This window comes from Lagopus leucura, unplaced genomic scaffold (assembly GCF_019238085.1).
Source record: "Lagopus leucura isolate 7727_CA_CO unplaced genomic scaffold, USGS_WTPT01 Super-Scaffold_73, whole genome shotgun sequence".
NCBI lineage: Eukaryota > Metazoa > Chordata > Aves > Galliformes > Phasianidae > Lagopus > Lagopus leucura.
This window is the reverse complement of record NW_024962252.1, coordinates 19,116,869-19,143,009: the sequence shown is the minus strand read 5'-3', so window position 1 is coordinate 19,143,009 and position 26,141 is coordinate 19,116,869. Positions and strand designations below refer to the sequence as shown.

The following is a 26,141-nucleotide window of genomic DNA, read 5'->3' as shown; positions in this document are numbered from 1 at the left end:
ATGTATTACTTTGCAACGCAGCATTACTTGGGATCTTAGGAAGATAAATAAGCGTGAACCTCAGGGAGAATAATTTTTTTCTGCAGTATCTGTATGCTTACTGTAATTATCGTAGAAAGCTGAATGTAGAAACCACTAGCTTTGGTTTATTTGATTTTTCTTGAAATTTAGAAATTTAGAGATCCAGTTCTGGGCACAGTTACCACTTACAATATAAATTTAGGAAGCATAAGTAAATGCCTTTGCTCTCCTCCTGCCTTTTTTTCTTTGCACGGTATAGAGACTTTAATTTCCTTTCTAGTGATCAGATGCCTTGCATCTGCACAGCATTGGAGAAAATACAACACTTTGACCTATTTGCACAAATTTTCTTAATTATGTGCTGAACATATCTCCTAAGTGGAGTCAAGCAGGTTTGATATCAGTGTCTCAGGGATGTGTAGGTAGCTGCATGGTGCTGTAGGAGGAGCAAAACCATGCACAGGGGCAGGTTAGGGCAAATGGAATGAGGGAATGATTTAGAAATTGAGAAGGCAAACAAAACGGGTGGGGATTGGTAATCCTCTAAAGCTGTGTCTGCTCTTTTTATAGAGTGATAATCCTGTCTGTAAAATGGAGGAAATTTATCAATTTTGAGTCTCCTGAACTTTACAGATAAAGGCTGGTATTTCAAAACAGAAATGTAAAATCTATATGCATCTAAAATTATGAGCACATCTTTTTTTATATCACTGATTATCAACTGGTATTGTTTGAAGTTTTTTGTTTCTTTTAAAGTGTGGAATATACAGTGTACATATATCAGTGTTTTTTTGCTATTTGTTCTTCACCTCTTGGAATTTTTGAAGAGCTTTTTTGAATGTTTGACTACAGTGACTCTGAACACAAATTTATAAATGGCTTTCTGAAAAGGCATGAAAAGATAAAATTCAGCATAACTTCAAAGGAGGGCTATATTTGCATAGTGTGTAATTCATTGGTGCTCACAATTTAAACATATTGTTTGCTGTTGAAATCAGTGTCCAAAAAATTAAAATTCAGTCTATTTTAGAAAACATAAATGGGATTTGTAGTCTTCAGAGATACTCATATTCACTGTTCACAATTCAGAGAGATATTAGCTAGGCAAAATAACAAAATTTACTTACTGCATGCTGTGTGTTTTATCTAGTTCATATTGTTTTACTGACTTTTATTTTTTTATTTTTGGCAGGATGGGTAAGTTGTTATTTCTTTAAATTTATAACAGTCTCACAAAGTTGTTTAAGCAAGTAATTCTGTGTGATTCTGGAAGTGAGACTTATTCTTACTTGTAAAAAATTCAAAATATCATAGTTTGATTACAACAAAACAACTAAATTTCTTTTGTGTCACGTGTGGAAGAGAACATGTTTTTAATTAAGAGAAGATGGATGTACTGATTCAGGAGTCAGTGTAAATACTGGGAGGTACAAAGCTAATCTCATAAGCGTGTGAATTTGTTCATGAATATATGTGCACATTGAATACTGTTCTTGTAGAAACACAAAATGTGAAAGGGAAGGAAAATGAAAAAGAAAAGAGGAAGAAAATAGAAGACATTATGGAATGAAAAGAAAGGGAGGGAGGAAGGGAAAGAAAGATGACTCCTTGCTTCTTTCACTGAAAACTATGTGAATTCCTAACTTTGGGAAAACTACTTTTGTCTTAAGCAAGAGCCAAAGATTTGCTTGAGAACACGTTTCTTTGCTGCAGGTATTTTCCAAGTGCCATCAGCTTTTCAGAGCCTTTCCTTTCAGGCACTGATCCTAGTTGGCTGGTTTATCATAAACCTTTGTGTTCAGTTTTTACATATTGTTAGCATTAGTCTTCGAAGGAATAAAACTAATATCATTTTTTTTATTCTTATGTGTTGGTTTGGTAGATGTAAGAGAGTATCCTTTATTTTTGCTACTAGCAGAATAATATCTTTGCTATTAGCAGAATAAGAATGCAGTGTTTATAGACGAAAAATGTATCCTTTTATTTATCTCTCTCAAAATTCCATTTACAGATTTTAGTTATGCTCAGTATTATGGCGATTCTTATCTGGAATTTCAAGGCTTGCATTTAAACGTGCAAAACTTCATCCACTTGGAATTTAAGACCTATAAACCTGATGGACTACTCCTGTATATTGAAGAGAGCTCGGAATCAATAGGACAGTTTTTAATTCAGCTTTTTATCAGACATGGCATCTTACAGGTAAGGCATCAAAATATTCTGCTAAAGGGGAAGAAAGTAAAATTTGGGATCTGTAATAATTTTAGTATGTATATTCTGTTTTTTTACTGTAGAAAATTGTGCTATATTCAGTATTTTAAGGAAAATATTTGTCAAACTTCTCAGAATGATGTCTCATGGGATGTGAGTATATGTCTCATAACAAGTGGCTTTTGATTAAACTGAATAGTAGTTACAAGGGGAAAGTCTATCAGAAAATATAACATTTAAAAACAAAAAAAAACCATAATCAGATTTTTCTAGATATTCCTTCTTACATGCAAAGTCTAAACCTTTTTAATCTCCTCGTGTGTTCATTAAAATTGTCGTAAAGAAAAAGGCTGTGGAACTGAATGAATTTTGTCATTAAAAATGTGTAAGGGAAGAGAGCAAATCTTTCTTACTACATGGGTATGAGTAGAAACCCTTTACTTGATTTGTCATGATAATTGATAGTTCCAAAGTATCCATAAAACCTATTTGCTTGACTGGTGTGAAAAAACTAGATTGAAATACATTTGTGCATACGCAGTAAGGAATGAAGTCTATGTTATCTTTACTGTGCTATCTTTACTTTTGGCAAATCATTCTTTCTTTTCTGAGGAAGACATCATTTTGTATTTGTGAAGAGATGTAAGAAGATTTAAGATATTAAAAGAATGGTTTCTTTTCTCATAATGCATCTTACTTTTTACTGTTAAAAACTTCCAAAAGCTATTATATTCTTCTGCAAAGAGAAATGAGTGTTTTGCAAGGATAGTGAAATGAGTATTCGTATCCTATTGATTTTCATGTTTTAAAGAACATGATTATAAAAAGGTATATAAACTGCAGGTGAAAGGGAAAATAATTAAAAATAACCTTTTACTTTATTTTTTTATATTGTTATTTACCATGTTTTATTATATAGTGATTATCTTAATCTGAAATAAACAAGGTTATTTTGGACAGGATGTTATTCAAGGCTTAGAAAATGTAGATGGATTTAAGTCCATCTTACTTGTTCATAGTAAAGTAATGATGCAGAAAAATATTTTCCTAACATATCGTAAGCACCATAAAATATGAAAGTGCTTTAATTGACAAAAATCTATTCAGAGTTCCCAGTGTGCCATGTTAAAACTAATTGAATTCACTTAATCATTCACAAAACTGTTCAATTGAACGTAGATTTAAAGCCCAATGAACAAGAGGTTCTAAGCTCACAATCAAGCTACAATTATAAGTAGACAAACCATGAAATCAAGTGCTTGTTCACATTAGTGTAGGAAATTAAATGGTGTTCCTGAATGCTCAAGCTTGCATGCTACATTACGTGTTTGGAAGTATAAGGAGGCCGTAAAATGGTAAGTATAATTTACTCATGGTCAATGCTAGTTTCGACTGTGTTGCAGATGGTCAACTTCTTTGCAAATCAGGTCCATAATAATAATAATACAATCTGATTGTACAGTACACAAAGATAAAAGCATTTTCATGCAGGCTAGCAAACATTTTCGTGTGCTTGTGTATTTCTGATGTGATATACTCCTGATCTAGATCTTTAATAAAGCATTAGTTTTTCTTGATTTGCGTGATGTCCTTCAGGTTTTCATGAAACCATTTATTATTTTTAACTCAAAGTTTCTAGGCCACTAGCTCTCTAGTTATTACAAATAATGTAATAAAAGCATTTTTTCCCACTCTGTAGTACCAGTTTGTGTGTGGTAAAGCAACACAAGTCAAAGACATCACAACTCCTGCTAGAGTGGATGATGGACAGTGGTATAAAGTGCAGATTAGGTAAGTGTTATATTTCATTGTTGTCTGTGTTTATAATTGCCTCAGAGATTGTCTAAGTTGGACAATGACATTTTATCTCATTAGCTATGAGTAGTATGTGAATGTGTGCAGTGAAATTATTTTCTGGCAGTGTGGAATACAACTCTTCCTTGGAAAGGATATTTCAAGTAGTTGGTCAGTGCTAATTACATCACTGATGTGCTGAAAGGAAATATATTTATTTTCATCATTATCGTGTGCCAAAGCTAAAATTACAAATCAAGAGAAAAGATACTGTGCAAAAAGTCCAAGATGCTTACTAAGTCCAGGAAAAATCTGAATTTCCAACAACAAAAATGTAACTAATAGAAACATTTGATGTAGCAATTCTTGAAAAACAGGGCTGCATTGACTACCATAGTGTAAATGCACCTATTTTGTGATATTTTTTTTTCTCCGACTTCCCTGAGAAGGAAAGAACTTGAATATTCAAACTAAAATGCATATCAATAGCCTGGGGTAAAAACATCCCCGTTTCTATTTCCAGTGTGTCTAAAAAGTTATTTCATTGGCAGTGAATGATGAATATTAAGGATTGTTCAGGTAAGATGAGGCAAACTGATTTTTGCTGTTGAAAGAGAAGGGGAATGCATAACATTAATAGGATTCATAATATGTAGCGAGTAGTTGTTGGCAATCAGTCCAGCCTCTCTAATTGACTAGAAATAGATTTTGAAATTTTTTTAGGATTTAAAATCCTAATGGTACAAATGTCAGAAGGATTTGGTTAGAAGCTGCATCATCTTGATTTCATAAAGTGCATCTTCACATGTGCTTGAGTTAAGCAAAAGTATATTCTGTACTGAAAATTACTCATTGCTTTATATCCTTTCTGTTAACAAAAATGCGTTGACAACTAGATTTGATATAATCATTCTTGAAATGTTCACTATTTTGTTTCATGAAATTAACATTTAGTTTAATCAACTGTGGTATAATGAGGCAAAATAAAAATTAAAACAACTGTGGTGAAACGTTGCAGTAGCTTATTCAGTGGCTGTCTAGAGCTTTGCAAACATAATTTAATCATCACAGAACTGACTTGCAGTGAGATAAGTTTGGAATAACAGTATCTAGGAAGTTGGCAAAGCCAGGATGGGAATGCAGGACTTGCTGAATACTATACCACACTGTATAAGCACAGGCTAGGATATTCTTTGTTTTGCAGATGTTAAGAATTATGAACAAACATCGTGGGTAATTAAAAAAAAAAAAAAAAAAAAAAAAAAAAGCATAATGATGGTCCGGTGCTATTTCATTGAAATAAACTTTTCATTCTTCTTCTTAAGTATCACTAATTGTTTGGAGCACCTTTGATGTGGAGCTGAAAGATTTTTGGCAAGTTTGCTAAACGCATCACATTTCAGTTACTGAAGATAAGCCATCTGCAAACAGTATGCTGCCTTTATAGTGTCAAATTTAACAAAACAAATAGAAGTAGGATTGTGTAATACAAGTTGAAGCACGATGAAAATCAGTGATGATATCTTCCTTTTCTGCTTACAGGAAAGTATTTTACATCATAGACAAAGAAAAGGACAAATTTCCCACAGAGATCATTACTTTTGTTCACACCAGTAATGTTACACCTTTTAATGTTTGCAAATAGACATGCATATTACTGTGAGGCACTGCTCTCTATCCCATCCTCATAGTTCACCAGGACATTCATGCTGAAAGTAAAATAGCAGCATTTCTGAAATAAATTTCTCATGATGATAGAATGTTGTGGCTCAACTGTAACAGCTGAAAAAAAATGGATGCAGTAAGAGGACAGGATTTTCATCACTGATCTTGGAAAGATTGATAATTTCAGATATGATATTGCCCCAAATTAGTTTGTAGTATTGGCTGCAAAATGGAGCATGTGCCTCGGAGCAGTGCCCAAGAGCCCTGTATTTATATGCAAGATAGCGTGGTTGTTCACTAAGTCTTCTTTTAATGAAAATCATTCTGCCTATTTTACCCACATCTGATTGTCTGGGTTTTGTTACAAGTGAGCTGATAATGCAATAGTGAAAGTCTGGATATGGACAATATCCCGCAGGGCTTAGATTTTTTGCAGGCCTTGTAGAGGGAAGAAGGTGTTAAAAAGTCTTGAGCATTGGAAAGAAGCTTACATGTTTGTTCTAACTGTGAATATGAATTTACCTTAGTAGCAACACAAAATGTTCTACCACAGTCTTCTTATTCCAGCCATTATGAAACTGCCTTTGACGCCTTAGTATTTATCTTCTTTGATATTTGGCATCTACACAAACTGATAAAGTATCATGAATTGCAGAAACAGGAGATGCTGCAGTTGCAATATAAGAAATTTGTCCCTTTCTTGGTTTATGATACTGCATTGGAAGAATAACCATTTCTATACTGATAATAATAGCATCATAACATCCTTGGTTAAATTAAATTTACTTTTTATCTCAAATCACAGTTGGCAGTGACTTTAACAAATCTAGCAGTTTATGAATTGATTATGCAGTAGATGTCACCAATGGAACTTCTTTTCTTTAAAATGAGTCTATCAAATTTGTATTTCTTTTTTTAATTGACCATTAAGATTAGAAAACTCGTCTAGGTGCTGCATCAGCCTAGACATCATATAAAAAGGGTGCATTTTTCTCATGAAGTTCGTAATTTGAAATTTTCACTAATTATCTTTAGGGCTTTGGGGGATTGATTGTCTTTGGTTTTGAGATGAAGATGTTTTCTTATTCTTCTAGTCAGGATAAGGTCTTTCTAATCATGCCGTAATGCAACATATGCTCTCTCTGGAGCTTGTACTTTACTTGTTTGTTGATAGCTTTTGTGAAGGCCTGAAATAACCCATATGGTGCAAAATATGCTGTATTTGTTACTCTTCAGAATATGCAACAAAGCCCAGATTTTCCCTAGGGCTTCTGGGCTGTTGAAATACGTGGATAATAAATAAAATTTGTAGAAAAAAACTGCAGAAAGTGATAGAGATATCTCTTTCATAGTATGTTGATCTGTGGATATCTCTCTGGATTTTCTTATAGTAAATTCCTACTTTTTTTATTATCTCAAAGATGCCACTATTTTACCTTGATTCCAACATAACAATATATAGGTGAAGAGATCATCCAGCTGCTGTTTCATGTACTATGTAAATGCAGTATACTTAATGGAAACATACTTAATTGGCCACCTCTTCAACTGACTGACGAGTGTAAGCTATAATTTATTAACAGCAATGGCTGTTAATACTAGAAGTGTGTTAATGCTGCAAGGCATACAAGAAGGATGTTGAGGCCCTGGAGTATGTCTAGAGCAATGAAGCTAGTGAGCTCTGGAGCACAGGCCTTATGAGGTGCAGCTGTGGGAACTGGGACTGTTTAGTCTGGCAAAGTGGATGCTCAGGGGAGACCTTATCACTCTCTCTAGCTATTTGAAGGAAGATTGTAGTGAGCTGAGTGTCAGCCTCTTCTCTCATGTAGCCAGTGATAGGACTAGAGGGAATGGCCTCAATTTGCACAAGGGGAGATTCAGGCTGGACATTAGGAAACACTTCCTCTCTGAAAGAATGGTCAGACACTGGAATGGTCTGCCCAGGGAGGTGGTGAATTCACTGACCCTGAAGATGCTGAAGGAACGTTTAGACACAGTGTTGAGCGATGTGGTTTAGTGAGAACTATTGGTGATAGGCGGACGGTTTGACTGGATGATCTTGTTGGTCTTTTTCAATCTTGGTGATTCTATGATTCTTGGTATAAGATAATTTCATGCTCTTCATTTTCTGGGCCTCTCACATAGAAGCCATCAGTGGACTTGCATTAGCTGCAGGACAGTTAATGAAGCACAGAGTTGAGCTTTATTTGTATTTATTACATAAATAAATATAAATGTATTTATTTATTGTATTTATTGTATTTATTTGCATTTATTAGATGTAAAAGGTTTAAGAACTTTTTGGACCTCTAAACTGGCCACTGAGAGGGTACTAAAATACTCACAGTTTTGGCCTTGGATTTGAAGGCCCTCCTAAAGTACCTAAAGAAATCTAGGGTATATGAAATATGAAATAATTTCTAATTTTTTTCCTAGCTCACTGATCTTACTTGGGAAAAATCTAGCGTATTATATTTATTCCAGTTTTTGTGTGATTTATTAACTGGTAAGAGAATGAGATTTAATGTTTTCTAAATTTCACAGTTTCTTGATGCCTGATGAGATAACATCTACTCCCTGTTGTCCAGTAATCATTGCAAAGAGGCTAAATCAATGGGAAAAAAAAAAAAAAAAAAAAAAAAAAGCTGAATTGAGAGTATAGTTAAGATCACAGAATCACAGAATGGCCTGGGTTGAAAGGGACCTTGAGGATCGTGAATCTCCAACTCCCCTGCCACGTGCAGGGCCACCAACCTCCCATTTAATACTAGAGCAGGTTGCCCAGGGTCCCATCCAATCTGGCCTTGAACATCTCTAGGAATGGGGCATCCACAACCTCCCTGAGAGATGTAGATGTGGAGATGAACAAATTTTTGAAATGCCAATACCTAGATCAAAATCTGAGTTTATAAGGTGAAAAATATAAACACAGTGATTGCAGTTGGATTGCTTAAGTTGGAAGGGACCATAAAGATCAGACGTTTCCAGCCCCTCTGCTGTGGCTAGGGTTGCCACCCACAAGATCAGACTGCCCTGGACGCCATCCAACCTGAACTTGAATGCCTCCAGGGATGAGGCATCCACAGCTTCTCTGAGCAGTCTGTGCCAGCATCTCATCACTCTCTGTCTAAATAATTTCTTCCTAACATCTAATCTAAATGTCTCATCTTTATTTAAAGCTGTTCCCCATAGTCCCATCACTATCAGGCAAAGTTTGTTTGAATCAAGAGAATCAAAAAAGGTTCTGATTTATGAACTGTGAGATTAAAACAACTATGAATCAGAAACCTCTAAACAAGGAAAGTTTTGAAATAATATTAGTAGTCGGAATATCTGTTTATGTATTTTTCCAGTTCATTCTACAAACCTGAGCAGTATATTAAGTGAACTAATTTAATTTTAATCCTTTCACAGATAAGGAGAAGGGAAGTTGGGCAAATAACATTCCCTCTTGTGACTAATTTTATTCGTTACTTTATCTCATAAATACTTGAAAATTTAAAATTTAAGCTTAAAGTACCTTTCTACTTGGAGGTCAAGTGTTCAGAATAAATGATGGTGCTTCTTAAGAATAAACATTCAATCAAAAATATTTATATTCCTTTTTTGGCCAAGAACCTAATCCTCCTTTTTTAATAAGTTACGGAAAAAATGATTTTTAGATGCTGGAGATTAGTTACAATGTATATACAAATACAAAATCTCACTAAAAATATCAGAACAATTAAAGAGTAAGAAACTTAGATAAGGAAAGTGGTCTATGCATAGGTTGAATGCTGAGATTGCACTGATGATTTCTGTTGCTGAAGAAATATTAAGGAAAGCAATAGATGTGCAGTGAAATTTTACCTGTCCAGTTTGCTTTGTAAGCATTTTTTTTTTTTTTTTTGTTTTTTTTCTGAAGATTATTTTGAGTACAAATTCCAGGAATTAGAGTTTTTGTACATTGTATCAAATTATTTATCTTCTATTAATCTCTGGTGTTTTTAGGTACTAGTTTTTAGGATTTGATTTTTTTTGTTTTGTTTTGTTTTTATTTTCTGTTCGCTTTTCTACTTTAGTGGAGCTACTTTACCAAAGCCATCATTTCTTCTTTGAAGTTTCGTTATCACTAAAAACAAAACTGTATTTTTATTTGTAGGTTCTGAAACTAATTTTCTTTTCCCTTATTACTAATATTCTTTTCAGAAGAAAAAAAAACAACATGCCCTCTCTTATTGGTTACTTCATATTACTAAACTCCCTGTATTTCAGAGATACTTCCTGAACAATTTATTTATTTGCCAGAGGCTTATCCTCAGGACATATCCTTAAGTTGTTCTCTGCTTAAGCACATTTAAATCCTATTTTATTGGATGTGATCAATACAGTAACTCAACTCTATTCTTCAAGCTATTAATTTCCCAGACTGCTCATTCTCAGAAAAGCCCAAATTAATTGATAACCAAATTGATAATTTTCAAAATAAAGTAATTTTGACATTGATTGACATCTTTTATACATTTGAAATAACTTTTACTTATAAAAATAATATAATAGTATCCTCTATTTGAATAATTCTAGTTATTTAGAAAACATGCATAATACATAGACTCCAGTAGCTTTTTATATACTTAAAAGTGCTCTGCCCTTTGTCTTCCTAAGCAAATGTAATGATTTTAAGTTCTCATTTTCTCGCATATGGTGCCAATATATTTTATAGAATATGTAGTTGTGTATATATACACACACACACACAATACTATGAGGGTAGTGAGACACAGGAAGAGGATGCCTGGTGAGGTTGTGAATGCCCCCTTTCTGGAAGCGTTCAAGACCAAGCTGAATGGGGCTTTGAGCAACCTGGTCTAGAGGAATGTATCTCTGCCTATAGCAGGGGGTTGGAACTAGGTATCTTAAAGGTCCCTTGCAACCCAAATCAATTCTTTGATTCTATATACATATTATGGAAATAAGAGCATATACATCAAATATCACAAAGGGAACTAACAAAAAAAAAAAAAAGCAAAACAAAACAAAAAACAGCGTAACATTTAAGCATAATTGATGAAACTTTTTCTCTCCATGGATAATCACTGAATACAGAATATGCTACTGCTTTTACCTAAGATAAAATGTTTAACATTTCTTGGATTTGGAGCTGTGGGCTAGAAGGGGTCACTCATTTGACCACCAAGGATTTTTATCTCATCTATGTCAGAATTTTGTTCAGAAAGCTATAGATTTCATTTAAATCAAACTCCTCCAGTTATTAAATATCTTTCTGAGATAGATCCCGCCATGGTGATCTCTACCTAAACCCATAAATACCTAAAACCAAGTACATAGAACTACTGCTGAGGAATTTATATATCCAAACGATTCCAGCTGGCAAGCCCCATCCAATACTTCTCTGAAAGACTGGAAAAAAAGATGCATAAGTATTCCCTTTGGGCCCTGCTAACCCCATGTCTCTTAGTCATGTAGCATCAACTGTGTGCACAGTGGCAGACACCTCCAATTCACTCTTCCTTAAGTGTCTTTTCTCTTATTTTTTTCACCTGCTAGGTATGCTTTCCCTACAAATCTCAAGCTTTGCTACTTGAGTGATATCACAGAGTATGGAGAAACAAAATTTATTAGCCAGTTCTGTGCTTGGAGGAAAGTGCTGTTAGGCACTGCACATTGTATCCAGAAATATGCCGTAGAAGTTTTATAAAAATAATTGTACTGAGGAGGTAGCATGAGTATTTGAGACATGATGCTAGCCATCTTTTTTCTCCCTGAAAAAATAGAGGAATACAGAGAGAGTTGGACAAGCAATCTAGCTGGCTTGTTTATTCAGATGATGCTGTAAGAATACTGTACACTGGAACACTTCTACTTAGTGAGAAGGGAGCTGTCTTTCCACTTTATCCTGCACAATGTACTTTCAGTTGAAGTCATCTGGAGGGAAGGAGATTGCTCCTCTTCTGAAAGCAAATAAGCTTTGTTTCCCTAAAGGACAGGTTGAAGTTTGCAGAGTCTGCAGCAACAGACTGGGAGAATACTGAAAAAAAGCCAGGATTTGATGTAGGAAGCAAGTGCTAAGATGACCCTTGTGAGATCGTTAAAGAAAAGTTTGTTCAGGACCAACAGCATGTAGCAAAGAATTTGTTCAAGTCAGAGAATAAATTTACTTTCAAACCCTTTATTTAATCTATCACACTTAGTTCTACATTTTCATTATTGAAAATGTTACCTTTTCAAAATCTGGTTATTTTATGCTCTAAACAAAGCATACCTTTGAAGAGTGAGCTCCTTTTATGTCTTTTTGGATGTGACTTCAGTGCAAGACAGACAATGCCAAGCCCCACTAGACAGACTTCTGGCCTCAGGGAGACTTTTTTTTTCCATGTGTAAGATGCTTTGTTCTTTCTCTCTTCTTTCTTTCCCAGCTATGTAACCAGAGCTCATATAGAGAGAACTGATCCAGTTAAAAATAGGTACTACTTTTGTTTTCAGTTGTTTTCAGTTGTTTTCAGCTGAGTGATTTCCTTAATACAAATTGCTGTGCAAGGAAGAGAGAAGGAACATATGAATGCCCATGGAATAAAGGCTAGAACTTAGCTTTTGCCTGAACTGCCAGTCAGAATATACCTGGACTGGAAGTGGCAGTGAGATGACCCAAAGTTCCACCACATCTACAGTGCAGGTTCCCAGTCCTTTCAGCATTTTTCCAAAATGCTAGGTTAAATCTTATCTTGTTATAATGAGCAGCTTAACTTTGAGAGCCAAGCTTTCTTTGAGGAAAAAATATCATGCTGTTATGCTGCTAATGTTACATAGATATACTCTTTCAGAATATAATTTATTTCTGAATTACTGGACCTCTCAGAATGCTCTTTCCCATTCTGAAGTCTCTACAAGTGCTTTATTTGTTCAACAAAAGCTAAGATTTTGCAGACAAAGAAGGAATAGTGGAAATGGAGAAATGATAACAGAGGAAACTGGAATATGTGATGGAACAGAGGATACTGGGATATTCAGATCTTGTAATCAGTTTCTGAAAAATGAGAATACTGAAAGTAGACTTTTTCCTTGCATATACGTCTTAGAAAATTTGTGCTGATCAATTTTTCAGAAAAAAAGATGTTGAAAATAACACTGGTACAATGATGACAAACCTAACTTTCATAAAGTAAAGAATAATGGGAAGTGTTTTTATTCAAAATATTTCATCTAAAGTGCTTTTGTTTTAGTTTGTTTGTTATTAAAGAGATTGTCAGTTCCTTACTCAGTCTTTTATAATAGAATCATAGAATTGTTAAGTTTGGAAAAGACTACTACGGTCATCTAGTCAAACCATCAACCCTCCACCAGTATTGCCCATTAAACCCTTAGTGCTATATCTGCACATTTCTTGAACACCTCACTGGGCAGCTCATTCCAGTATCTGACTATTCTTTCAGAGAAGAATTCTTTCTTAATATTCAACCTGAACCTCTTCTGGTGCATCTTGAAGCCATTCCCTCTTATCCTATCACAAGTTCTGCAGGAGAAGAGGCTGACCCCCACCTCACTACAACCTCCTTTCAGGTAGTTGTAGAGGGCAGTAAGGTCTCCCCGAGCCTCCTCTACTCCAAGCTCTATAATCCCAGTCCCCTCAGCTGCTCCTTATAAGACTTGTGCTCCAGTCTTCTCACAAGCTTCACTGACCTTCTCTGAACATGCTCCAGGACCTCAATGTCTTTGTGTTACTGAGAGGCCCATAACTGAACTCAGTACTAAGGCTGCAGCCTCACCAGAGCTGAGTACAGGAGGATGAAATACCAAATGCATGCTAACTGTAACAACAGCTTTTGTGTAGCTGAGAAATTTTAAGTTTTGGCAGAAGCTTTTATCTTCTTACTGTTAAAAAATACATTTGTTTACAGTTAAATATATTTTTTTATTTTGCATTAATATAATGCAATATAACATAAAACCAGGCTTATCTGGGATGAAAAACCATCTGAAAATCAAAGTTCAATATTTGACGTGATTTTTTTCATTCCACACATACAGATCCACACAGAATGAGCAAGTGCATTTCTAACAATTTAATTGAATGCAATGGATTTAATTATAACAAATTGTTCCTAATAACAGTTAATAACAAGTTAATACAGCCAATTAATTTGATACAAACTGTTGTTTTGTAACTTGCAAGATAAAAGCTCATTTAATCGTACTTCATCTTAGTTATAAATCATACAATACAACTTTTTGGAACTTTGCCATCAAAGAAAACTTTTAGAAGTTAAAATTTAGGACCATCAAAGAGGTCAAATCATACAAGACAGAAATAGTCAAAGACTGAAATAGATTTCTTTTTTTTTCTAGCTAGGTCTATAGTGGTAAATAAAATAATCTGAAAGCCATTCTCAGGACTTGAAACCAACTGACAGGCCTCAGACCATGTCTGTATAAGACTTCTTGTAGAACATATAGGCAACATTTGAAATAAAAAGTGATTCCTGAGCTACACTAACCAGTGAGCCTTTTCAGTCTGAATCAGAGGTGACAGCTAAAGGAGTGGCAGCATTTACAGGAAAAGTGATAAGTTGGTTAAAAAAAAATGAGGCTAATTGAGTGTCAGGACCTGAGCTCACATTGCAGACATTTAATTTAGTAATAAATAAGTGTTTTAAAATAAACTAATCAAAGTTATAAGAATTAGGGAACTATGTTTATGTATTTGTTCATTGCTTAGAATATGAGGCAAGAACAAGCTACCAAACCCACCTCAACCCCCATCCCCCTTCGTCACTGTTAAAACAATTTACTTGATGCTTTGTCTTTAGTTATTTTTGTCCTTTCTTATTTACTTAGTCCACTCTACAAGTCCAGATTAAGAAATTAGCCCCAGGTCCAGGAAATAAGTCTCCTGTCAGAGGGAACAAGAAAAATATGTTATTGACTCGTTGTTTCATCTGTGACATTAGAGCATGTTACCCTGGTGCCTCAGCAGGGAACAATCAGGGCCAATAGATGTGAGGAGTCTGAAATGATGCATCTCACTGCAGAGGGAAAATGTAATGATTCTGAGAGTAACTGATGCTTCCTATCTAAATAAATTTACTGGGGGTAATGTGAGTGTAATGGTATGTAGAAGGAGAGTGACAGCTCCTGTAAAGTTATCTGGTCAAGGACCTTTTTCAATACCACAGGAGTTAAGAAGAGAGGGACAAGGACCTAAAGCTGACCTACAAGTAATAAAGAAGGCAGCGATAGGAGCCAAACCTGACCACTCATCCTAATTGATGAGGGTATGTGAGAGCTTGGGAATGTTCATTCCAGCAAGGTTAACTGGTCAGGGACACTGTCAGCTGGAAGACTGCAGCAAAATGGAGAAGCCAGAAACTAAATATGCCAAGACATAGACTTAACACAGCAAGCTTGGAGACAATGACGAGAAACAAACTTCCAAAACTTGCTAATTGATGGACGTATCAGGAAACTGTAGGTGCCACTTCCAGGACGATCTCTCTGGGATTTATAGCTCATGAGATTCTGAACACAGTGGACTGGGAGAAGTGTTAGCTGCTGGACAAGATGGGTGTCTTGAACCCCCAGCCGTGGTTTGATGGGGGAGGGCTGCTGGACGGGGACCTATGGAAAGCTGGGGGGAAACAGGAGTTTGCTCTGATTCTTTTTCAGGATAGCAAATCTATAATGTTAAAACAAAATGATAATGAAACATGTTTTTGAGTTTTGTCAGTTGGCTTTAATAACATTTAGAAATTTTTGTGTTTTTTTTTTTAGAATATTTGATAATGAAACTTCTATTCTTGCAGTTCTCAGCTCATATCTGACAGAACTGTTTGCAGATCCACTATTACTTGTGTTTAATGGACTGAACAATAGGACTGCATCCTAAGTGTTTCAGAAGTAATTAGTGAATTGTTTACTGTTGATCACATTCAAAGTGAAATTGCTAGATGGGTAAAAGTTTCGGTCTTGTTTCTAAAATAAGAGCTTTACCTTTCTTATCAGGAAAACAAAAAAAAAAAAAAAAAAAACAAAAAAAACCCAAACCAAACAAACAAAAAAAAACAGATCAAAAAAGCTAAATAGTATTTTTTGAGGGCATCCCCCTTTTCCTCCTCCTCTTCCTCTATTTGTTTTATTACCTTTTTACCATTTTATGATAATCCGAGGGGCGTAATTTAATCTTCACTGGCAAATATTAGCAAGTAAAGACATTTTGTAAAAGAATTTGCATTTCATGCAGCTATTGTAATGTTTAGGTACCTTTTTCCCAACAGTCATCAAATGATTATCTGACCTTTCCATCCTTCCAAACTGAGAGACATCAGGCAATGGATTTAATACTGTTTAGACAGAACTTATCTTTGGGTTATAAGTAATAGGCCTGTGTTTAATCACTGCATTTACGTAAATACAATTGAGAAATCTGTGAACTGTTACTGCTGGATTGGACAGAGGCTCAATTACTGGTAGCTTACCAGGCAAAAGTGCTTGATTATTGCTGTGTGCATTTCCATATTTATAATTATGCAAAAAGCTCTATCTTCTTACATGACCTTTAAAGCACCCAACACGCTGATTGTAGAAAAAGTATTTTAAAAGCTTGATGGAAATTTGGTAGAGTGCATATGCGACCCGGTGATTGTATCATCAGCAAATGCTCAACAATAATGGTTTTAGGTTGTTATTCTAATTTGGCCAGACCTTGCTAGATTCAATCAAGCACAATCAAAGGTGCATGGCTGACATTCTAACAAGCTTATGGCTAGGCAGCTCACACACTAATGAATTGCATTAACTTGTTTTCTGACATAGAGTAGTGAAAATTAATTTCAAAGTGTGTTTATATCTGCATACAAAAATCCCTCTGCAAATCCATCATATAAGCTAACAAATATCTCCAAAGCTACTATGAAAAGAACTATATTTTTAGATAGAATGCTTGTGCAATAGAAATACCTACGTGGTCATGTAACCAATTGCAGTGTTAGCATCCCAGAATATGCAGAGGAAAAACTGTAATTAAAAAAAGAAAAAGAATAAAAAAGCTTACGTGATCAGCTTTTTTGTTCTTCGTACCTGTAAATGAGTTTAAAAAATTAAATTAAATAACTTCTTCCTGTCAGTTCCCCTCCTAAACCTCTTCCATTCCAATCCTGAATTAGGGTGCATTAAAATATCTAATTTAAAATATTTCAGAAGGATTATTATACTATTAATATCCCTTTATTGATAGATACAGATACTATGCCCCAGAAGAAATTGTAGTTATTTAAAACTCACTGATTTTTTTTCTTTAGAACTCACACCAAAGCTTTCTGCTGCAGAATGAATTTATTCAAGATGTCACACTGGGTTTAAGCCATGGGAAAAACAGCTTGATCACTGCAAACAGAGCCACTGACAATGCATGTATGAAATTACGTGCATTTATCAGCAAAATTCCATTGTAAGCAAGTAATGAAAACTGGGTGCTGTAGAACATTTTGTATTTGCTTATCTACAAAACATGTCAGGAATACATTCCTCTCCTTGATTGCAGTTCTGGGTAAAATTTCTTCATTTTCACCATGTAGGTTTGCTATTAATTAGAAAGTTTCATAAAATTTTCTAAAAACTGATGAGAATTATTATTATTATTTTTAATTTCAGCAAGTGAGTCCTTAGGTTGATTTTTAGCCCATGGACTTAAAAGTCCTTTTTATTTCTCTTACATTTATTTCATCAACAAAGTGAACTTGATGCTTTTCATCTGAAGTTATTTGCCGTAAGATAGAAGGCTATTTTGTTTGCCTGCAACAACATTTACAGTCCTTTCTGCTAAAAGGCTAATACCACAGTTGCGTTTTTCTCTACAAGTGTCTCAAAAATAGAATTGTGCAGACAATAAACAGAATTGCTTATATAACAAATAAACAAATTTTGCTAATGTGAACTCTCCATCTTCTCAATAGAAGAAGATAGGAAACCTTGCCAGATTATACATGGGAAGGCCTTTACACATCATCTGAGAGAAAATAATGAATACATTTATCTCCATGCTTTTTGTTTAAGTTTCAGAAACTGATTTGGCATTATCGAAGATAAACTGAATTTACACTTTATCTATCCTGTCCTAACTAAATGACACACTCTTACTTTCAGAGCTTTGGCTGGCAAACACTGTTTTTAAGAGGTTATTTTTTTTAAGCACCTGATCTACAAAGGCATTTGAATTATTTTTACATATACATCTGATTTTTTTCACACGGAGCTTCACCTGAACTGTCTTGTTTAATGAGAGGATAGGCTGGAAGAAATTCCCTCCTTGGAGGCTCTTGTTTTTGTTCTCAGTCTTCGAAATGATGCTTTTGAAAACATGTATTACAGATTACAGTAAGTCTGTTCTCTGTAAAATGCAGTTTATTATAAATTGCTTTTCTGAATTATCTTTTTTGGTATGGTGAAATACAGGATATCTACAATAATTCAGTTCATTAGATGTCTTTCTGTGAAATGAAAAATTCTTATTTATATTGTGAAATATTGTCTAGCTTTTGTTTTATTCAGCTACTATGTACTTCGGCTTTTTTAGCAATTAAACTGCTTAGATTTACTGTATGTTTTCATTTTAATGGAAGTTCAAACTCCAAAGACACATCAGCTTACAGCTTGTTAAACAGCTTATTTTATGTTTATAGTCTTTAATACCAGAACAGCTATTTGTTTGATTTTCTTTCCTCGTCGATTTCAGTAACAGCCTGTTGGCACTTAACCCCAGCAAGCAGCTCAGTACCACATTGCTACCCACTCACTCTCCCCAGGTGAGATGGAATAGAAAATTGGGAAGGTAAAAGTGCAAGAACTTGTAGGCTGATATGAAAACAACTTGCTAGGCAAAGCAAAAGCTGTGTACACAAGTAAAGCAAAACAAGGAATTCATTCACTGCTTGTCTGTTAGCAGGCAGGTGCTCAGCCACTCCCAGGAAAGCAGGGCTCAGCAAGTGTAATGGTTTATTGGGAAGATAAATACCATCATTATAAATGTACTTCCCTTCTTTTTTCTTTCCCCCAGTTTTTGCTGTTGTTTGTTGGTTTGTTTTTAGCTGAGTGTGATGCTATTTTTATGGAACATCCCTTTGGTCAGTCTAGATCACCTGTCCTGGTGCTGTTCTATCCCAGCTCCTTGGTTGCCTCTAGCTCCTCCCTGATATGACAGCAGAAAAAGGCTGAAATTTCTTTCAATCTTTGTAAGCACTGCTCTGTTACAGCTAAAAGCTGAATTATCACAGCTATTTTCATCAAAAATCCAAATACAGCATTATATAAGCCTGTATGAAGGTAATATATCTCAGCCAAAACCTCAAGACAGCCTAATTAATTTGTCAGATAAACAGTAATGCAAACTATATATATTGGTAAAATGTCCCTGTTTTTAAATTTGTGCAGGCAAAGCATGGTGCCATGTGAAGCAGAAATGTTGATCCTGGAGATATCTGCAAAGACAAGAATGCCTAGCAATTTCTCGTCCAATTCATACGGGCTTGAAACAGGATCCATATTTGTTGGTGGCTTGCCTTATTCTTCTGCAATAAAGCAGGTATTTTTTTTACCATTATTTATTTTAAGATGTTTGATGTTTCAGCAGTGGCATGTGAAAACAATATAAATGGAGAGATACAAATCATACAAAAAAAAAGAATTGCTTACACTCTTTTGGAGATTATGTCTAAGGCATGCCTTGAGTTTTGCTGGTGTCTTGATCTTCAGCAAGTGAATTGAACAGAAATGGCATTATGACTCAAGCTGCAATCCTATTTGCCTTAGGTAGACAGTTAGGGAACAAATATGAGCAAATTTGGAGGTACCTGTTAGCTGCATTTTATGTGGGAAGCCTAACAGCACTGAATTTTCTATCCAAAGAGAAAGGACCTCTGCTTTTGTCCTTCACCTGCATGGAAAGGTGTGTCTGTAAATGAATAGAGAGCACTAACTTGTGGAACAGCATTCAAGACTGACAAGTACAGGAACTGGAGATTGTGGGGACATTTGTAGTACGAGTTGGGTGTATGTGAGCATGTGATGTAATATGCAGTGAGACTAGAACAGAAGTGGAGGAGAAATAGCTGTGGAAATGGTGATGAGAATACATACAGAGACATACTGAGGGACATACTGAAGTGGATTACTACTGAATTATTGTTACAGAGGAATTTCAAGTAGGGTAGTCACTATAATGGACATTAGTGAGTGACTATTAATCTGGGCAGAATGAATGTAGACATGAATTTTAGTTCTATAGCACTCACACTCTTCACACTCACACAAACCAAGGCCCCAGGCCCTCCAATTAAGTTGAAACTGGAACAAAACACCCATTCCAGTGCCTGGCAGCATAGCTCCTGTACAGAGCAGTTCCCAGACAGCTCAGCCAGCTACATCTTGTCAGGTGTCTCAATATGGAGTATGCCTCTGTACCAAGGGACCACTGTGCTTGATTTTTATAATTAAATTGTTAATAATTGTTATAATTAAATTGTTGGCATAAGGTACCAGAGGCCTCTCTAACCATAGAGCCCCAGGACAAGCCCCAACTTTCTCATTGTATAAAGCAAGTCATGGTTAGTTACCTGGATTATTTCACCTCCTAGTTTTATCTCCCAGCTGTATTACAAGAATGTAAAGTTGTTCACCAACGCCTAACAAATTTCTTCTGCGAGTCTTTGTTTTCTGTGCAATCTAGAATACACAAAACAGTGCTGGTTCAGCATAGTCTGGGTCTCATTTATCCAAGCAGTGATTTTGGATAGTCATCACCTGATGACTGTAACAAAGTTAATCTGTGTTTTTGTTTTCCCAGTGCATAGCTGGATCATGTAGAGCTGAGTATATGTAGTCAATAATTCATTTTTCTGAACCATACTTTGGGTAGGCTTCACCGTGTGACAATTGTTTTAACCTTTTTATCTCTTCAGTTCTTTGGTAAAAGTAGGTTATCTTGTAATGAGGTGAATACAGTAATTTCAAGCACGGATGCGATTTTTCATGCTGTTTTTGTAATGTGTTTAGATTGCTTTTGCTTTTAGTGAATTATATAGTAACCAATGAAGTGACAGTGTTGTTGAAATCTAACATGTTCTTGTGAGTTGTAAAGTACTCATCCAAAAGTGTACTTCTAAATACCTTATATTAGCATTAAGAGAACAACATTTACAATTGTATAAGATTTTTCCTTAATTCAAACATTCGTAATCAACTAACCATTTGTATTATAATATATGGAATATTTTTTAATATATGGAATTTTTTTTTTGTATTAGCTGTGTATAAAATTAACTTAGAGGCATGCACCCTCAATAAATGTTCTAAACTAACAAAAATTCCAAAACATATTTTCAAAGTTGTATAATTTTGGCTAAGATTAATATTTTGAAGGATCTTCCAAAGAAACAACAGTGAAAACTTAGAATTTCAGTCTCTGGAATGTATTTAAAAGAAAGTAAAGAAGCAATTTATTTGAGGGTTATTTTTAATTCTGTGTGTGTGAAAAGTTTGAGACAGTAAATAGCTCCTTATCAGCCAATTTCAATTAAAACAAAACAAAAGCTTATGCAAGTTAAAATAGCAGTAAAATACAGTGGCTTACAGGTAATTTATTGCTAAAATATATTGCTTGGACATATCTCAGACTCATATCAAGATGAGCTTCCTTTCTTTAAGTATATGATAGTTCAATAGATTATTCTACTTTTAATGCAGGGTTAATAGGTGAAATGTTATGGTCTAATTTTTTTTATTCAGAAGAGGTAATAACAGCATTGTGCAGTGTGTAAGTGCTCAAGCCATTGATACTTTACCTCAGTTAGTACTTGGAAAGTATTTATTCATATAAATTTCCCAAAGGTAAAAATGTATCTTAGGCTGTCAGTTGCCTCTCTGGTTCTTCCTGAAGCTTTTTTGCAGTTCATTTCTTGTTGCTTCTGATTACCTATGCAATTTATTTTCTTTTATTTTCCTTGTTCCTCTGTGATTTCTGTGTTCAATTTTATATTTTCTTACTGTTTCATTTTTTCTAATGTTTACTTTTTTGTAGTTTCGGTTAAGGTTATTTTTTCTTGGCTTTCTTATCATGGTGTGTTGGCTGTAAGTCGCACACAGTCTATAAGGACTGTACTTGTAGTTTTTGTCATACAATTGAGAACAGTCTGCCCAAATTCTCTTTATTTTGACTGCTCATTCCTAGCAATAGAAAACCACTTCAGGGAGTTTCTTTCTCATCAGATTTGACACAGGCAGTTTCGTTGTAAAACCTTCATCATCCCCAAAATAGAAAAGGCCTGATTTTGACCTTGATCCTGTAGTTTGCTTCAAGGGAGGTTTCTGCTCCAGCTGTGATTCAGCTCTTCCTGGCAAATGCTCCGACTGCCCTTTGAGTCAAGTCTCATAATGACACTTGTGATATCTGTGGTATCTGCCTAATTATACGTTGTCTTGTTTCAGATGAGCTCAATCTCTCACTGGAGTAGTTCACTCTGCTGTTGGCTCTCTACTGTCCAATATTGTCTAAGTTGTGGAGAACAGTAACTTCAGATCTTACACTTCAGCTGATCATTTTAATTGATGCCAGTTCCTGTCTAACAGGAATTTCTATCTGCAATTGCCAAAACTGTTTACAGGGTATTTGTCCATATTAGTGTAATATTGACTTCCATGTGAGACTTCTCTTACTTTCTTTTTGAGTGAAATTTGATATGATTTCTGCAGCCCACAGGGTAAAATATTGTGTCCTCTGAGAATTTCCTATATTGTGATTTCCTAACTATCTCTTGAATGTCTGTGCACTTTTTCGTTTATTTATCTATTTATTTGTTTACTTATTTATTAATTGGTTGGCACATTTATTATTTTGTATTGCTGAGTCTGAGTGCCCTCCACATATAAGGTAAGGTGCAAAAATTACTCCACGCCTTTCAGTCTTAAAAAGTTGAAGATTTCGTTTCCAAAAATGAGGGGAAATTCCTTCTCTTACCTTGACTGCTTTCTCTTGTGTTCTTTCATACTATTGAAGGGATACCCTTTGATTCTTTTTTTAAGGGTGAATTTGTTGGAAAATTTGGATGGGAAATCATAGGGCCTTTCAAGAATTATTGAGAAGTTACTGTTTTTCTGTGTTCTCACAGAGGTCTTGAGACTGTTCTGAACCTGATTGGTATTCTGCTTAAGATATGCTATTTTGAATAGAAATATCAGTAAACAAAGAGATAATACTTCTAGGCTAGAAATCTGGATTAGCACCAACTATGCATGTTTCCACTGCTGAGGGTAATAGAAGTCTTTGCACGCTATCAACAAAAGATTGAATTTTGTTTCTAACCATATACAACTGATTTCCCTGACTGCTGCCGTGGTTTGGGAATGCAGAGATTATAACAGTGCAGAGAACAAATATATTACTCTCAAGGCAGCAGTATGTTTTAAAAGAACATTTGTGGCAGGAAAGCAGTGTTATTACACTCAGTAGATTTTTTCATTAATCAGGAGCTCTCCGACCTCCCACATTACCAACAGCCTTGTAGTCATGGTTGGTGGGAGAAACACTGCCAGCAGTAGAGCAAGACAGAGTTATGGAGCACTTAGGTAGCACTTAGGATGCAGAAAGCAGTATGGATCCATGCTTACAAGCCTATGACACTGGCTTGTGCAAGACCATTCTCTATCATCTCTGAAAGAACTATAGCAATCAGATGAAGTCCCTGGTCACTGGAAAAAGACAAATACCATGTTGTGTTCATCTTTAAAAGCACCGGGAAGATTTGGGTAACAATGAGCTGGTCAAGCCAACAACATAGCTCCTGAGACAATTATAGAAATAAATGAAGGACAGAAAGGTCCTTGGGAACAACCAAGGATTTACCAAGAGAAAACTGTGCCTGACCAATATGGTTATCCTCCATGTTGGAAGGCTCTGTGGGCAAAGGGGAAGCAGTGGCTATTCCTTAGCTTCTTCCCTGGGCTCAGCTTTTTTTCTGATGCCTGCAACTCTCCCCACCCCAAGGGGATGAGGAATGGGGGCTCTGGTCAGGCTGTAACAGCTCCTTCCTGCTGCTCCTTCCTGTTTGCCCTTTTCCCCAGCCCTGATGAAATGCTCTGCAGTCTACATTTCCTGTCAGGACAGACGCCTGCTGCAGTGCAGGGTGCTTCATGTGCTCCTGCTCTGCTGTTTGGGGCACCCATTCCGTTGAAACTTCTGTGATTGATTTCTTCAGGGCTGTTTCTCAGACTTTTTCCACCCTCCTCTCTCAGAACTGCTGTACAGCATTTTGGCCCTTTCTCAAACGCAGTCCACAGAGGTGCCTCCATCTTGACTGCAGGGCCCAGCTGGGGCTTCTGGAGCCCAATGGAACCTGCTGTGTGCAGCATGGGGCAGACCTGGCCTTGCCTCACACAGAGGCACCTGCAACTGAAATGCAGGTATAGTTCTCTGATTGTATGTTACTTCTATGGTTTAACCCAGCAGGTAGCTGAGCACAATGCAGTTGTTTGCTCATTCCCTGTCTTCCCAGTGGGATGGGGGAGAGAATTGAGGGGAAAAAATTGTAGAACTCATGGGTTGAGATAAAACTATTTACTAAAATAGAGAAAAGTATAATAGTTGTGACATGGATAGATAGATAGATAACTTGTTATATACATTCTCACATGTGGATATATATATATAACAATTAATCCACAAGCAATTGCTCACCACCCCCTAGCTGATGTTAAGCTGGCCCCTGAGCAGCTGAAACGAGCCTGATGAGCTCCCGCCCCCTTCAAAGCTCCTTCCACATGATGTCTTATGGTATGGAATATCCCTTTGTGCAGTTTAAGTCAGCTATCCTAATCCTGATCCCTCCCAGGGTCCTTGGGCCCTTCACTGGAAATGGCCCTGGCTCTGTACAACTCTACTTAATAGCAGCTATAAACATTGCTGTGTTATCAGCATCGTTTTCTCCTAGAACCAGTAATATAACATTATACCAGCTATTCTGAAGAAAACAATTGCATGTTTCCAAAGAACAAGCATATTAAAAAAAAATAAAAATAAAAACCTGGCTCAATGAGAATCAAAGGTTGGGGATCTGAAGATATGGGTGAAAAGCTAGGTAACAAGTATATACATTGAAACATCTTGGATGAATTAATTCAAGTTCACACGCAGTAAACTGTTTCATACAAAGAAATAAATTTTTTTATTATTCTCTGTAAACTTTCCTTTGAAAAGTCTAGTAGGTTCGTATGAGAGAGGGTAGTTAAATGAATATGATCAGAAGAAAAGCTAAACAGCTGTGTTACAAATCGCTGGCTGACATAGATCTTGGCCTGCAGTCTCTGGTTAGCAAAAATAATCCTCCAATTCTTTGACAGTTTTCTTTATTACTTATTTTAAAGTTATATCCCATTTCTCACTTAACGAATATGAAGGGTGTATTTCAGACTTGCCACATACAACAAATAGGCAAACAGATAAATCGACTAAACGGTAAATAGCTTCATCCCTGTTCTTGAAAGCTGTTTATAATATTTGTTTTCTAATACATAAAAATCAATAATGGAAGAATATAAGCCAACTTACAGGAGAAATCAGAAATCAGAAATTTTTAAAAAAATTTATTTTGAACTCCCAAGACATGTTTCAGAAAAATTAATTTCATGCTAGCTTTAGTATCATTAATTGTTTACAGTACCTTATTGTTCTGCAGAAAAGATAAGATTGGTACACTTGACAGGAAATTACAGATTGTTTTCAAATACCTCCAGCAATAGTTGATTGCAGTAATAGTGTTATTTCTGCTGCTATAATTGCTACAGTGATTTATATTTCTAGACTTAATAGTATTTTAGTATTGGGAATGAGAAATGTCATTACATGTTCATATTCCTTTTCAACACAAACAAATCTCCTTAATTAAACTTTGCAAATATTCAAACGGAGAAGTTTCAGAAGAAAGGGAAGCTTCTGTACCAGGAGAATAATTTTCTAAATAAAATTAAGATAAAAGATTATGTAGAAAGTACGCACAAATACATACAAGCACTGGTATCTCCATATTACCATCTGGGAAATGCAGCAGATAATTGAGTGATATGCTCAGGATCATAGTGTTTTAGTGTTGTAACTAAGACGAAATAGAGATGATTCTACATTCAGATTCTCTTGATTAGACCACTGGTGCATACCTGGATGTCCTTGAGAGGAGGAGGCACGTTCTTTACCAAGAGAGTAGTGAGGTGCTGTAACAGGCTGCCCTGAGATGCTGTGGATGCCCTGGAGATGTTCAAGGCCAGGTTGGATGGGGCCCTGGGCAGCCTGGTCTAGTATTAGATATGGGTGGCCCTGCCTGTGGCAGGGGGTTTGGAGCTTGATGATCCTTGAGGTCCCTTCCAACCCAAGCCATTCTATGATTCTGTGTTTTAAAGACATAGGTAGAAAATTTGCA

At 35.7% G+C, this 26,141-nt stretch overlaps 1 protein-coding gene across 1 annotated transcript in view; it reads left to right on the top strand.

Annotated features, from left to right (window-relative positions):
- The window catches only part of EYS (eyes shut homolog), a 643,894-nt gene that overhangs the window by 374,555 nt on the left and 243,198 nt on the right, over positions 1 to 26,141 (top strand). Inside the window, exons 22-24 of the mRNA XM_042889745.1 lie at positions 2,033 to 2,223; positions 3,932 to 4,023; positions 19,111 to 19,261. Of these exons, the coding sequence (XP_042745679.1) occupies positions 2,033 to 2,223; positions 3,932 to 4,023; positions 19,111 to 19,261 (434 nt within the window). The remainder of the gene's footprint in view (positions 1 to 2,032; positions 2,224 to 3,931; positions 4,024 to 19,110; positions 19,262 to 26,141) is intronic.